Source organism: Phocoena sinus, chromosome 5 (genome assembly GCF_008692025.1).
Source record: "Phocoena sinus isolate mPhoSin1 chromosome 5, mPhoSin1.pri, whole genome shotgun sequence".
NCBI lineage: Eukaryota > Metazoa > Chordata > Mammalia > Artiodactyla > Phocoenidae > Phocoena > Phocoena sinus.
The window spans coordinates 63,767,273-63,780,515 of NC_045767.1; the positions used below are offsets into that span (position 1 = coordinate 63,767,273).

Here is a 13,243-nt window from a genome sequence, read left to right on the forward strand (position 1 = left end):
TTCTACATAACTTTCAGGCTCCTTTCTGGGCTTACCCGTGCTTGGATCCCAGCTCCTGACCCGGTGCCTGGCGCACAGTAGGAACTGAATGAATAGCTGTTGTATGAATGGGGGTGACCTCGGGATCTTTCAGCACGCCCACTTCCACCTCACGCTTCTATCCTGCTGCCCCCAGAGGCGCAACTGTACACTGCAAGGAGGCTGCTCCCCGGCGGAGCACGTCATTTTCCTCCCGACACGGGTGGATCCCGAGCCGGTTCTCTCCGCCCCGCCCCCGCCCCGCCCCTCCCCGCCCCGCCGGAAGGACGATCTCGCCACCTCTTGAACTTGGTGGTGGCAGCGCAGGGATGGCGGCGGGGACAGGTGCTCCGGGAGGCGGCGGCCCCGGCATGGACGCCCGGCTGGACCAGGAGACGGCCCGGTGGCTGCGATGGGACAAGGTGAAGGGCGCCGGGGGGCTGGGAGCGCCCGGAGGAGGTGCAGGACCCCCTGCCCGCTCCCCGGGCGCCGCGCTGCCTTTCCTGCGGCGAGTGCCGGTGCAGGCGCTTCCTTCCTTCCCTCCCTTCCGCCCCGCGGGGCCGCGCTGTTCCCGCCGGAAGACCGAAGAGGAGGACGCGGCGGCGGCAAGGCCTCGTCGGTGTGGCTGGTTTGTGGCACATTTGAAGTTTGTCCAGGAAAGGTTGTCCCGGGACAAAATCAAACATCCGGCGGGCGGGGACTGCAAGTTAGGGAGCGGGGCGGCGAGCGGGGTTGGTCTGAATGCGGCGGGGCTCAGGGGTCTTGCCTAATTGAGGCGAGCGCGCGTTTCTGCCACTCAGACCGCGGGCTCGTCCGCTGCAGTCCGCAGTGCATCCGCCACCGACCCCTATTTGTTCTCGCCTGTTCCTCAAACTCCCGGGTACTTGGCAGAGCAGCATTCCCAGGCGCTGGGTTGCAAACGTGGATCCTTTCGGTTGGACCCGCTTGGCTTCAGGCGTTTTTTTCTCAGGTCTCAGACTTTGCTGAGAAGAAGAAGGGGGAACCCCTTGGACACAGCACCCTAGCTTTTCACTCTCTTAGGTGTTGGAGCAAACAGAGAAGCAGGGACCGAGCTCCGGACATCATTCCCTGTCTCCTTTCTAACCTGAGTCTCTCGTTTCCTACTTGTTACGTCGTGCACGCTGTTTGTATTCCCGGAAAGTTCGTCTCAGCTCTCTTCTGCTGAACTTGTTTCTCATGTCGTTACTTTATGTTTCAGGTCTGAACTTAAATGTGGCTTATGTAGAGAGGGCTTCCCTGGCTTCCAAGGGTAAATTATTTCTCTCTAATACTCTCCCTAAACAGACTGTTCTTTTTCCTCATAGCTCTTAGCGATTGGCCAAAAGCAAAAACATTTGCTTGTGGGTTTATTTGTTACTGGGCCCCAGCAAATCATATAGCCGGTGCTGCGCACTCATTCACGAACTTCCATGGTCCATAGTCCTGCACAGTGCATTACTGTGCACTGAAATAGTAGAGACCTGAAATATTTGAGTCAGTGAGGAAGATTACAAGCCCTTTCTGCAGGGGCCAGGCCTTCCTCTTCACCCTCGGGCCCCCCACTTCACATGAAATGCCAGCACATCCTGTTTCTGATGCTACTGGCAACTCCTTGGGTGGTTTTTCTTTGTAATTCTTGTGAATTCTTTAGCGGAGGGAAAGGTCTCCATTTCTGATAACTCACTACCTGGCAGTGAGTAGAAATCTTTTGAAGCCATAGTGGTAATGAATTAGTTGCATAAAACTTTCCCTTTGAAGAAATAAAACCCAGTTTCCCACAAAATGTTGTATCTTTGTATACAGAGAGAGTACCTCACTGGATAGAGGTGAGGGGGTGTTGTCCTTTTCATCTTTTTTGCTACCACTCCTCTTGTTCTTTCCTCTCTCAATTTTCCTTTGGCTTGAAACAGGCACCCAGAGGAACTTCCTGCCAGCTAAAAGCATTGCAGCCCTGTAGTCTGATTGCCCCAAGGGTGGCGGGGCACCAGCAGGTACCCTCTGAGCATTTCCACTGTGCCTCCATCCTGTTCCTCTGGGTGCTGACAAATGTGTCACTGCCACGTATGACTCTGATCTCTGCTGACCTCTTGATTTTTTTATTCTTATCTTTCTGCCTCCTTTGGTTTCTCTCAAGCTATTAGGTCTTTTATAGATATCAAAGGCCAGTTAGGATTTTCCAAATCTACACTGTGAATGAAAGAATCACTGGATATTGGGTGTGACCTTGAAGTCTGTTTTCTCATTCACTCAGCAAAGTATTTATTGAACCTCTTTTACATTGCAGATCTGAGCCCTAACTTGCAGGCACCTAACAATCTGATAGGTCAGACTGTGCTCTGTGGTCAGTGGCTATTGCTTTTAACCAAAAAGGTGGGCTTTTACTTGTTTCCTTTAGAATCTGGAACAATCTGAAAATGTGGGCTTAATTCCAAAAGGTAGCATTTTATTGCAGTAGCATTTCAAAGTTTAATTATGTGGCCCTGTTTTGCCTGCATGGTCATCCACTGAGGTGATTACTGTAAGATAGAATATAAAGTACTTACTCTCTGTTACCCTGAATCCTTAATTTAAAAGTTTGATATGGAATTAATGTAATTGTCATTTTTCTGCATGCTTAACATTTTATGCAACTATTGCACAAAAAAAGGGCAATTTAAAATGAACTTAAATGATTCATGTGTCTGTTTGAAGCAGTTAATGTAATATGAAAGGTACTAAGTTAATGCCTACACATACAGTTTAAGCAGGACACTTAATCTCTGAGACTTCCTCATCTATAAAATGGGGTTTTTGTTATTTGCCTGCCTCTTAGAGTCATTGCAAGATTCAAATTTGACCAGGTATGTGAAAGTATTGTACAACTTATAAAACACTACCAAAGTAAGGTGTTGATTTAAATTATATACGCTATCACTCTAGGAAAATTTGAAGACATTAGGGAAGAAAATGAACATTTGATTATTACTAGGTGCCAGATAGAAAAAGGTGTTTTACATGAATTTAATGTAAACCACTTCAAAACCACCTTGTAAGGAAGGTTATAGATTGTTCCCATTTTAGAGATGAGGAAACTGAGAATTCAAGAAGCTAAATAATCTGCCCAACAGTATAGAGTTGGTGAGTGGTGGTGTTGCTGGGATTCCATTCTGAGTGTTAGATCCCAAAACCTGTATGTTCATTCCATTTCTCCAAAAGTGCTTACCTTTGTAGGAAAGAAAATAATACTTACATTATAAAGGAAAAACGATTTCCTTTTACTCGCAATACTTCTGACACCAAATGTGTGAGTTTTTCACACCGTGCTAGTTTCCATTTCTCTGTGGACACCAACTGGGTGTCCAACAATTTAACTCAGTACAGAGTTAGCACAGACCCTCCAGCTTCAGTGCTTAGTCCCACAATATTGTCCCCACTTCAGATACCTGCAAAAGTCCCAGGTTGTCACCTCTCCTTCTGACCAACCAGTGATAAACCAGGGGTCTCGTGACCCCCTTCTTGGGTTTGGTAATTGGAGGACAGCTCACAGAACTCAGGAAGGCACTTTACTTACTATTACCAATTTTATTATGAAGGACACAACTCAAGAACAGCCAGTTGGAAGAGATCCATAGGGCAAAGTATGGTGGGAAGGAGTGCAGAGCTTCAGTGCCCCTACATAGGCATGATTGATTAAATGATCAGTGATTGAACTTAATCTCCAGCACCTCCCCTTCTTGGAAGTCAGGAGGTGGGGCTGAAAGTTCCAACCATCTAATCACTTGGTTGGTTCCCAAGAGTCACATCAGTAGAATAAACTCAGGTATGGATGAAACGGGTTTGTTATGAATAACAAAAGATGTTCCTTTCATCCTAATCATTCAGGAAATTTCAAGGGTTTTATGACCTCCTTGCCAGAAACTAGGAACAAAAACTAAATAAAAACATTATATCACAATACATGCATTATAATTTTTAAAGGACCAACTTCATATTTCAGATTTTAAAAGCATCAGAAAATTGAAAAGCCTCTACGTGTATATGTATGCATGTATATACGCTTTTCAAATACATACATATACATATATTATAATATATATGTATTTTTTTCTCCTATAGGTTAGAGTTATCGTGAGGTTTTTCTTATATTTCTGATTTTTCGTTACGTTATTCACCTGGTATGTACATTTCTGTTTTGCAGAATCCCTTAACTTTGGAGTCAGTGAAACAACTAATTGCAGAAGGTAATAAAGAAGAACTGCAAAAATGTTTTGGGGCTCGAATGGAGTTTGGGACAGCTGGCCTCCGAGGTGCTATGGGAGCAGGAATTTCTTGTATGAATGACTTGACCATCATCCAGACTACACAGGTGCCACATTTTTATATTTCTTAGTTATTCTTAACAGATTCCCAGTGCTAAAAGATAAACTGAAGCGTATTAAAAAGTTTAAGAGTTTATTTGAGCAAAAATCTATTTGAATCAGGCAATTCCAAACTGGTTAGGAACTGCTGGGGAGAAAAAATTTTTCCTTTACGCTTACAGATTCTTTGGCTGGTATTAATTAAAGTGGCATAAGACAGATTAACAGGAGAAAACAAATTTAATTACATACATATGGGAGCCTCATAAAGACAATGAGACACAAGGGCAGATTTAGCAGTTGAGGCTTCAAAGTGGAGAATGACAATAGAAGGACTTTTCGAATATATATGTATATTTATATATACAGACATATATGCATATATGTGAGTGTATATATATGGGATTTTTTTGTTTTTTTGGTTTTTTTTTGCGGTACACGGGCCTCTCACTGTTGTGGCCTCTCCCGTTGTGGAGCACAGGCTCCGGACGTGCAGGCTCAGCGGCCATGGCCCACGGGCCTAGCCGCTCCGCGGCATGTGGGATCCCCCTGGACCGGGGCGCGAACCCGTGTCCCCTGCATCGGCAGGTGGACTCTCAACCACTGCGCCACCAGGGAAGCCCTATATATGTTTTTATAGCTATATTTTTCACAGGGCAGTAGAAGAGCAGATGTTTGCTAGTTAATGTTTACCTGCCATACAGATAGCTCTTTCAGATTAAAAGTTATCTCTGATAATAGTTACCTTTCGGACTTCCCTGGTGGCGCAGTGGTTAAGAATCCGCCTGCCAATGCAGGGGACATGGGTTCAATCCCTGGCCCGGGAAGATCCCACATGCCGCAGAGCAACCAAGCCCGTGCACCACAACTACTGAGCCTGTACTCTAGAGCCTGTGAGCCACAACTATGGAGCCTTCATGCCACAACTACTGAAGCCCGCATGCCCTAGAGCCTGCACGCCTCAACTACTGAGCCTGCGTGCGGCAACTACTGAAGCCCACGTGCCTAGAGCCTATGCTCTGCAACAAGAGGAGCCACCACAATGAGAAGCCCGCGCACCGCAGCAAAGAGTAGCCCCTGCTCGCCACAACTAGAGAAAACCCATGTGCAGCAACGAAGACCCAACGCAGCCAAAAATAAAAATTAACTTTAAAAAAAAAAAGTTCCCTTTCTGGGTCAGGCTCCATATCTAAATTCTTCTAGGTAGTTAAGGAAGAGGTGAAAGTTTTTCTTCAATCTGTTGGGTCTTGACTGGCCTCATTTCAAAATGATCCACATGCCAGAGTGACATGTTTTGGGGTCACATATTCTGCTCCCCCTCAGAGCGCTCCACTAACAAGAACTAGGAGAAAGACTTATAGAGAAGAGGCAGAAGCAAAGCAAGGAAATTAATAGATTGGCTACAGCTCAAGTGGATGCCGCATTTGGGAAAGCCTTGCTGGCTGTTTGTGATTGGCTGTCCTTAAGTTGCGATTTCTTAACCTTGAGGTTTTTACAGGGTTAGATTTTGGCTTGCTTAGTAGGCTCCTAAGGCGTTAAAGCCATCTCAGTCCAATGGCCTCCTTGTTTAATTAATTTGACTCCAGGCTCCTTCTGTATTTGACAGACCTAATTTGTTTTAATTACGGATGAGTCTTGTGGGTTTGCCTAGGCACAGGGATATCACACGTTTACTCCATAAAGTTAGGCTTGCACAGTCAGCTGAAGCGGTACCTTTTCAAACTCATACAGCAGTTCGTTCATCCGTTCATGTATTCGTTCAACAGAGGTTTATTGGGTGCCAGGCATCAGGGATATAATAATGACTGAAAGAGACGTGGAGCTTTCATTCCAGTGCCAGTCCACCAACTAAGCTGACCGACTCCTGTGTTCTTGTAATGTCTGTTACGGTTGTACAGAAGCAAGCATTGAAAAGCTTTTCTAACTGCCAGAATAACCACGAGTTATTCGTTCTATTTAGTTTTAATTTCCAGCATAGGTGGAAATTCTTGCCGAGTTCCCTTGCCTTCATTTGTGAATTTGACACGGAGAGTCCAGACCCAACTTTTAGGAATAAAGATGAAGCCTTTGATAATACAGCCGATGCCGAGTGTCGAGAGTGCTGTTTATGAGGGAAATGAAGTGGAACAGATTGTTCTGTTTCTTCAACTGCTTAGACTTGTTAAAATTGAAGGTCACTTTAATTCCAGGAAAGAAGACGTTGGGAAAATTGACTACTGGTGATTACGTGTACTTTACGTGTACCTCCCAACATAAAGGCAGAGTTGGGCATGTTCTGGCAAAACCCTAAGAAGGAACTCTTGCATAAGGGTACAGAGTTGCCATGGGAACACACTGCTGTTAAGCAGTAGGGCTCCCTAGATCTTTTTGGAGGGAAGGCTTAGAATAAAGTGAGCCTGGGAATCCTGTTCTGGTTTATGGATAACATGGGATCATGTTGATGGATAAGGTTGCCCTCTGCTCTGGTCACTAGGGCATACAACAAATCACACAAAACATAGTAGTCTTAAACAACAACATTTATTTTGCTCACAGATCTGTAATGTGGGTGGAGCTCAGTGGGGACAGCTCATCTCTGCTGCATTTGGCATCACGTGGGCCAGCTTGGAGCCTGGAGTCATCTGAAAACTCCGTGCTTGCTGGTCTCTGGTGGTGCGAACTCTCGTCCTGTTGGTGCCCCCAAACTCACCTGGTTGTATTTAAGAAGTAGATGCCTGTGAGTCAAGAACAACCCACTAGGAAACAGGATAGAGACTAGAGGGAAATTTTTGTATTGTTTGCCTCATTTACAGAGGTTATAGTTTCCATTTAGGTTACTTAACTAAGCCATTACACATCGGTGATAGAGAACCCATTGTCTTCTGAATTAGCCACTCTGTCTTTGGATCGTTCTCATTAGAGACTGGTTTCTTTATTTTGAACCAAATCCATCTTTCTGTAGCTTTTACATATTGGTCATAGTTTGACCTTTTGAAGGTATATAAAGTTTGTTTCTTATGCTCTATGATAATATTTCCATCCCTCAGTGAGTCTCTTCTCAGGAAAAAACATGCCCCCTTCCCTTAGCCATGCTCTCAGGTCCTCAGCCTCAGCAGGCCCCAGAGTTTTTTAGAGCAGTTTGGAGATGGTAGGGATTTTAGACTAAGGCTGAATGTTTTTTTGCCCCCCTTGAACACTGGGGCCACATACAGGGGTCAACCTGGGCCAGGGAGAGAGCACTGTCACTGTTGTAAGCCTTAGAGTGTGAGCATCTGCGTACCCTCAGGGGACCCCACAAAACCAGTACACGTGTTCTTATTACCTCATATCCCTCAGCCTCAGAAGATATGCCCAATGCAATATTTTTGCACAAGAAAAACTGAAGGCTTTCTAAATTGGCATCACTCTGGCAACAAAGCTGTGAAGTATTGCCCTACCAAAAGTAAGAGTTACAATTACTTTTTATAAGACTTCCTTCAATCAAAGTGAAATAAGTAGTATGAACCATCATTATAACCCAATCAACTAGAGTTCTTTTTGTTCTGTAATAAAACCTATTTTGTCGAGTAATCTAAACCTCTTGAATTCAAAGTTCACTGTTTTCTAATCTTCTATATTTCAGACTGATGTGATGTTATTGCACCCATTAAGATGCAGGAATTGTGTGTTCCACCATTTCTAGGCAGGTGGGAATAGCCCAAACTCTGCACAATTTTAATTTGTATAATGGTGGACTGATAGAGCCTCCTTAAGACCTACCTGCTTGAAAACAATATCACAAGCAGAACAAGTTTAGATCAGTTAACTGTAGAAATCTTAACTGTCGAATTTCTTTTACCTACTGATGTACAGGGCAGGTGGAAATGTCTGAAACACTTCCCTGTCCTCAGACATTTTAGGCTAGTGTAAAATGAATACAGGCTTTGAAGAAAAATGACAGTAAAAATGATGCTCATAACAGCAAACACACAGTGCTTCCTTGGTGTCGGATTCTCAGCACTTGGCATGTTTTAACTCATTTAGCCCTCATACAGCCCTTTGAAGTAGGTACTATTGTTATTCCCATTTTACAGAAGAGGAAACTGAGGCACTGAGAGATTAAGGAACTTGTCATTTGCTTGTAGGTGGGGGTAGAGTACAAGCCCACAGAGTCTGTGTGCTTTTAACCCAGCACTGAACCACCTCTAACCAGGCCCAGGCACAAATCTAGGCTCTGCTATTCGTGTGTCTGAAACTGGGCAAGTCACCGAGCCTCTCTGAGTTCTAGCTTTTCCATCTGTAAAATGAGGCTTCTTGGCCAAGTTGACCTGGGATTAGTGATAATAAATACTAAATGTCCAACACATTACCTGATACATACAGATAGAAAATAAATACAGCTGTTATTTTCCTATTGTTCAGTATATATATAATATATATATAGTGTGTGTGTTAAAACATATAGTGTACTCTTTGAATCCATGGGGTATTTTTTAGGGATTTTGTAGATACCTGGAAAAACAATTCAGTGACCTTAAGCAAAGAGGTGTTGTGATCAGCTATGATGCTCGAGCCCATCCAGCAAGTGGAGGCAGCAGCAGAAGGTATGTAAAGATATTTCAGAAACTCTTTTTTTGTAGTATATTTTGTAGTTTTAGGTGTAATCACCATTTCAATATGTTGACTTTAAATATGTTTGTCAGCTACATTGCTTAACTATAAAACTGATGGGTAGATTCTTTTGCAACTTTTAAGAATTCTGGTTTTATGTTTGGGTTAAGAAGATAAAATTATTTAGACAATGTAGAACTTACTACCTATCTAAGGTAATTTTTTTAACTGGCAATATTATTTCTCACTTTCTTCCTTTTATGTAAATTTTTTTTCTTCCACTATTTATAAGCCTCATGAGCTCCTTCCCATGCTTAAATGCCCATCGCAGGCTGCATTCTTGTAACATTCCCAAACCAATGAGACTGTCTTATGTAGCTGTAGGCAGATGATGGTGGGAATGGTGGTGGTGGTGGTGATGTGGTGGAGGAGATAGATGGTGGTGATGTGGTGGTGGTGGTGGTGGTGGTGGTGGTGATGGTTGTGGTGGGGGGGAGGAGGTGGTGGTGGTGATGGTTGTGGTGGTGGTGGTGGTGGAGGAGGTGATGGTGATGGTGGGGGAGATGGTGGTGGCGGGGGAGGAGGTGGTGGGGAGGGAGGAGGTGGTGGTGATGTTGTGGTGGTGGAAGAGGTGGTGGTGATGGTTGTGGTGGTGGTGGTGGTGGTGGTGGTGGTAGAGGAGGTGGTGGTGGTGGTGATGGTGGTGGTGGAGGAAGTGGTGGTCGTGGTGGTGGTGGTGGAAGAGCTGGTGGTGATAGTGGTGGTGGAGGAGCTGGTGGTGATGGTGATGGTGGTGCTGGTGGTGGAGGAGGTGGTGATGGTGATAGAATCATTTGAGTGCTGAATGTGAGTTAGGCACCTAGGTATTCACTCATTTAGCCCCCAGCAAACCTGTAAAGTATGTACTTTTATCTCTTTGCTCTAATATCATAAAGTGAGAGAAGGCAACACAATTTAAGCATAAAGAGGCTGACACCAGGGGTTAGCAAACTGTTACTCTAAAGGGCAAATAGTAAATATCTTGTACACTGTGGGCTGCACAGTCTCTGTCACAACCACTCAACTCTACCATGTAGCATAAAAACAGCCATGAACAATTCATGACTGAATGGGCATGGCAGTGTTCCAGCAGAACTTTATTTACAAAATGGGCGGGAGTTTGCCAATCACTGCTCTTAATCACATTATATGACCCTCTTTTTTACTTGAACACTTCCGCTATTATGTTGAATTTTTTTAATATTTCCAGAATATAAGTATTAGTAGTTTCTTAGATTGGAAGAACATACCAATGTTTAATATTAATGAAAGGTCTCATAACTTTACAGTACTGGATGAATTCATAGAGTCCTAGTCTTTGCTTCTCAGTAGCTTCTAGTCTAAGAGAGAAACATTAATGGGAACAAATGTGTGGCTGTGAGGAAGGGAGCATGGCCAGGGCGAAATACCAGATGACGTCAGCTCCTAGGTTGAACTCAGGGTGATATAAAATATTGGGTCTTCAGCTGCAGGCTCAAAAATGTGATTTTTGTCAATAAAGCAAGAGAGAAGCTGTATCTTTCAAGGACTGATGCTTATGAACTATATTCACAAGACAGTAATGTAGAATAAACCTCAGAATATCAGTTTGTCAATTTCAGTTAGTGAATTTACAGTGAGAATTACATCATAAGCATGCTTTACCAGCAGGTCAGACCCTCCGGTCAAAGCATGCACAGTGCATATATGTGGCTAACTGCCAGTTTAGCTTCTCAGATTTCTTCTCCTTAGGCTGACTACCATGCTTCAGGTTGACACATCTTTCATATATGTTAACATTGTCAATTAAGGTGCAGCTGTTTCTTGCTCTGGCCTTGGGGCCATATCAGTCCCTTAAAGTGACCGATGTTACTGATTCTATTTGTTTATGGTTCAAGTCTCAGAGTTTGATAGAATGGGATGGAGTGGAGCTCAGGGTCGCTGTCTGTCACCTACAGCAAGCAAGATATTTAGAGGTTGTAACAATTACTAACCAGTATATAGTAAAACACTCATGATGAGGAAATGGACATTTTCTTTTTTTTTTTTAATTTACTTATTTATTTTTGGCTGCAGTGGGTCTTCGTTGCTGTGCACAGACTTTCTCTAGTTGTGGCGAGCGGGGGCTACTCTTCGTTGCGGTGTGCAGGCTTCTCATTGGCGGTGGCTTCTCTTGTTGCGGAGCACGGGCTCTAGGCACGTGGGCTTCCGTAGTTGTGGCTCACGGACTCTAGAGCACAGGCTCAGTAGTTGTGGCTCGTGGGCTCTAGAGCACAGGCTCAGTAGTTGTGGTGCACGGGCTTAGTTGCTCCGTGGCATGTGGGATCTTCCTGGGCCAGGGCTCGAACCCTTGTCCCCTGCATTGGCAGGCGGATTCTTAACCACTGCGCCACCAGGGAAGCCCGACATTTTCTTAAAGAGTCGGAAACTAGTGCAGTCTCAGAATTTTACCTAAGGAAATGTTGATTAGTTCTTTAATCTTACAGTTTTAAATATCTGGTGGGAAACATAAGCAATAACTGTTAAGTATATGCAAAGAATACACTGAATCTTTTTTCGTGCACATTTGTAACTTAATTCATATATATCACGTATATATCCTCGGTATGTTGAGTGTCTCCTTTGCCAGATTTAAGAAAGTGCCTTTAAAGTCAGCCTGAACACATGCTACACATTTCATGAGGGTAAAAGTGACTCAATACCTTCTAGTGAATACAGTGTGGATTTAATTCAGATTTTTAGTTAAGTTGTTTTTGCTAAATTTTGTTATTTTTATGACTTTCCCGTGTGTAGAGGGTTTTTTTTAATTGTCAAGATCATTTTCGTATTACTATTGATCCTAGGAATTTTGACGCTTGAGTTGTTAAAGATCTCTTTTTGCCCCAGCCAGCTCCCGAAATAGTGTTCCATGAAGTTAGTGCTCAAGAACTATTTGGGAGAATGATCAAATATTTTGTTTGTTTAATCCTGTAACAGTGTGGTGTTGTTCATTGGAAGTAAATTGCTCAATTATTGTGATGAAGTACTTTACTCCATGCATGAAGAAAGACCCAGTGCCATGTTCTATGTCCTGCCCTAAGTCAGGTGCTGTGGAAGTTGAGAAATATGTCAAAGTGTCAGAGATTTAAGTCTTCTTCTAAGGGCTGAATGGAGCCAAGATGTATATATGTCATATACATGTCAGATGCATATATGTTACACATATATCACATACACACACATGCCAGTGTGCCGTATGTTTTGTAGAGGACAACATCGAATCAAATACGAGTCTTCATGGCATATACTGGATAGTGACAGCTTTAGACTCAGGTTTCTCTTGCCAAGTGACTTGGTACTGGGCCAGATAACTCTTTGTTGTGGGCACTGCCCTGTGCATTGTGGGATGATTTACAGCATCCCTGGCCTCCGTCCACTAGCTGCCACTAGCGCTCTACCCTGATGACAACCAAAAATGTCTCCAGACGATTCAAATGTCCCGTGGGGGCAGCATCGGCCTCCACTGAGACCCCCTGAGAGGGAAGAGAGCTGAGAGACTCGGGTGCAGGCCTGGGTCAGCCGCTGAGTGGCTCATGGACATGGGACAAGTCATATGTCCTTTCTTGGCTTTAGTCCCATTTCTGTAAAACAAAGGGATGGAGTGAGATGACTCCTAATGTTCCTCCAGCCTTAATGGTCTCTGCCAGCAGAAGTAAAATAAACGTTTTCTTCGACCTGGCTGCCGTTCTCAGCCTAAAGAAATGGTTGGACCTTCATTTCCTTCTTTATTGTCACCCACGGTCCTGATGGCTCTACTTTCCTTTTCTCCCCCATCACTCTGCATTTCCAGATTCGCCCGACTTGCTGCCACTACGTTTATCAGCCAGGGGATTCCTGTGTACCTCTTTTCTGATATAACCCCAACCCCCTTTGTGGTAAGTAACTCTTTCCTCTTGTAATTTCCTGTCATGGAATCAGAGATGGGACATGGCCGAGTTTTACAGTCTTCAGTGCTCTTGGGATTCAGGTGTTTGAAAGATAGAAGGGCTCCTTGCCTTTTATCAGGAATTCTCCCTCCTCTCCAGGAATGTTCCTCCCACATCCTAGTAATATTCTCTGGTATTCAACTTTTGATTCATCCAAATTGATTTTTTTTAGTGCAATTTTTCTTTTACTTGTATTCAAAGGATATTTTAGCTAGTTAGCAAAACGTCTTTTGTTTGTTTGTCTGTCTGTTTGCTTTTTAATTTGGCTTGTATTCTTTTTTCCCAGCTATCACAATTAGGAAACTTCTTGGGTGTAAATCTGAATTCAACTCAAAC

General features: G+C 43.8%; 1 protein-coding gene across 3 annotated transcripts in view; it reads left to right on the forward strand.

Annotated features, from left to right (window-relative positions):
* Positions 1-297: 297 nt before the first annotated feature.
* The window catches only part of PGM2 (phosphoglucomutase 2), a 33,817-nt gene continuing 20,871 nt past the window's right edge, over positions 298-13,243 (forward strand). Inside the window, exons 1-4 of one of the 3 annotated variants that reach the window (XM_032632427.1) lie at positions 298-440; positions 4,196-4,363; positions 8,811-8,917; positions 12,772-12,856. In XM_032632427.1, coding sequence (XP_032488318.1) covers positions 348-440; positions 4,196-4,363; positions 8,811-8,917; positions 12,772-12,856 — 453 coding nt within the window. In that variant the 5' untranslated portion in view covers positions 298-347. Of the gene's footprint in view, positions 441-506; positions 647-2,313; positions 2,389-4,195; positions 4,364-8,810; positions 8,918-12,771; positions 12,857-13,243 lie in introns of those variants that run through there. The other 2 variants (XM_032632429.1, XM_032632428.1) reach the window with 2 other exon arrangements.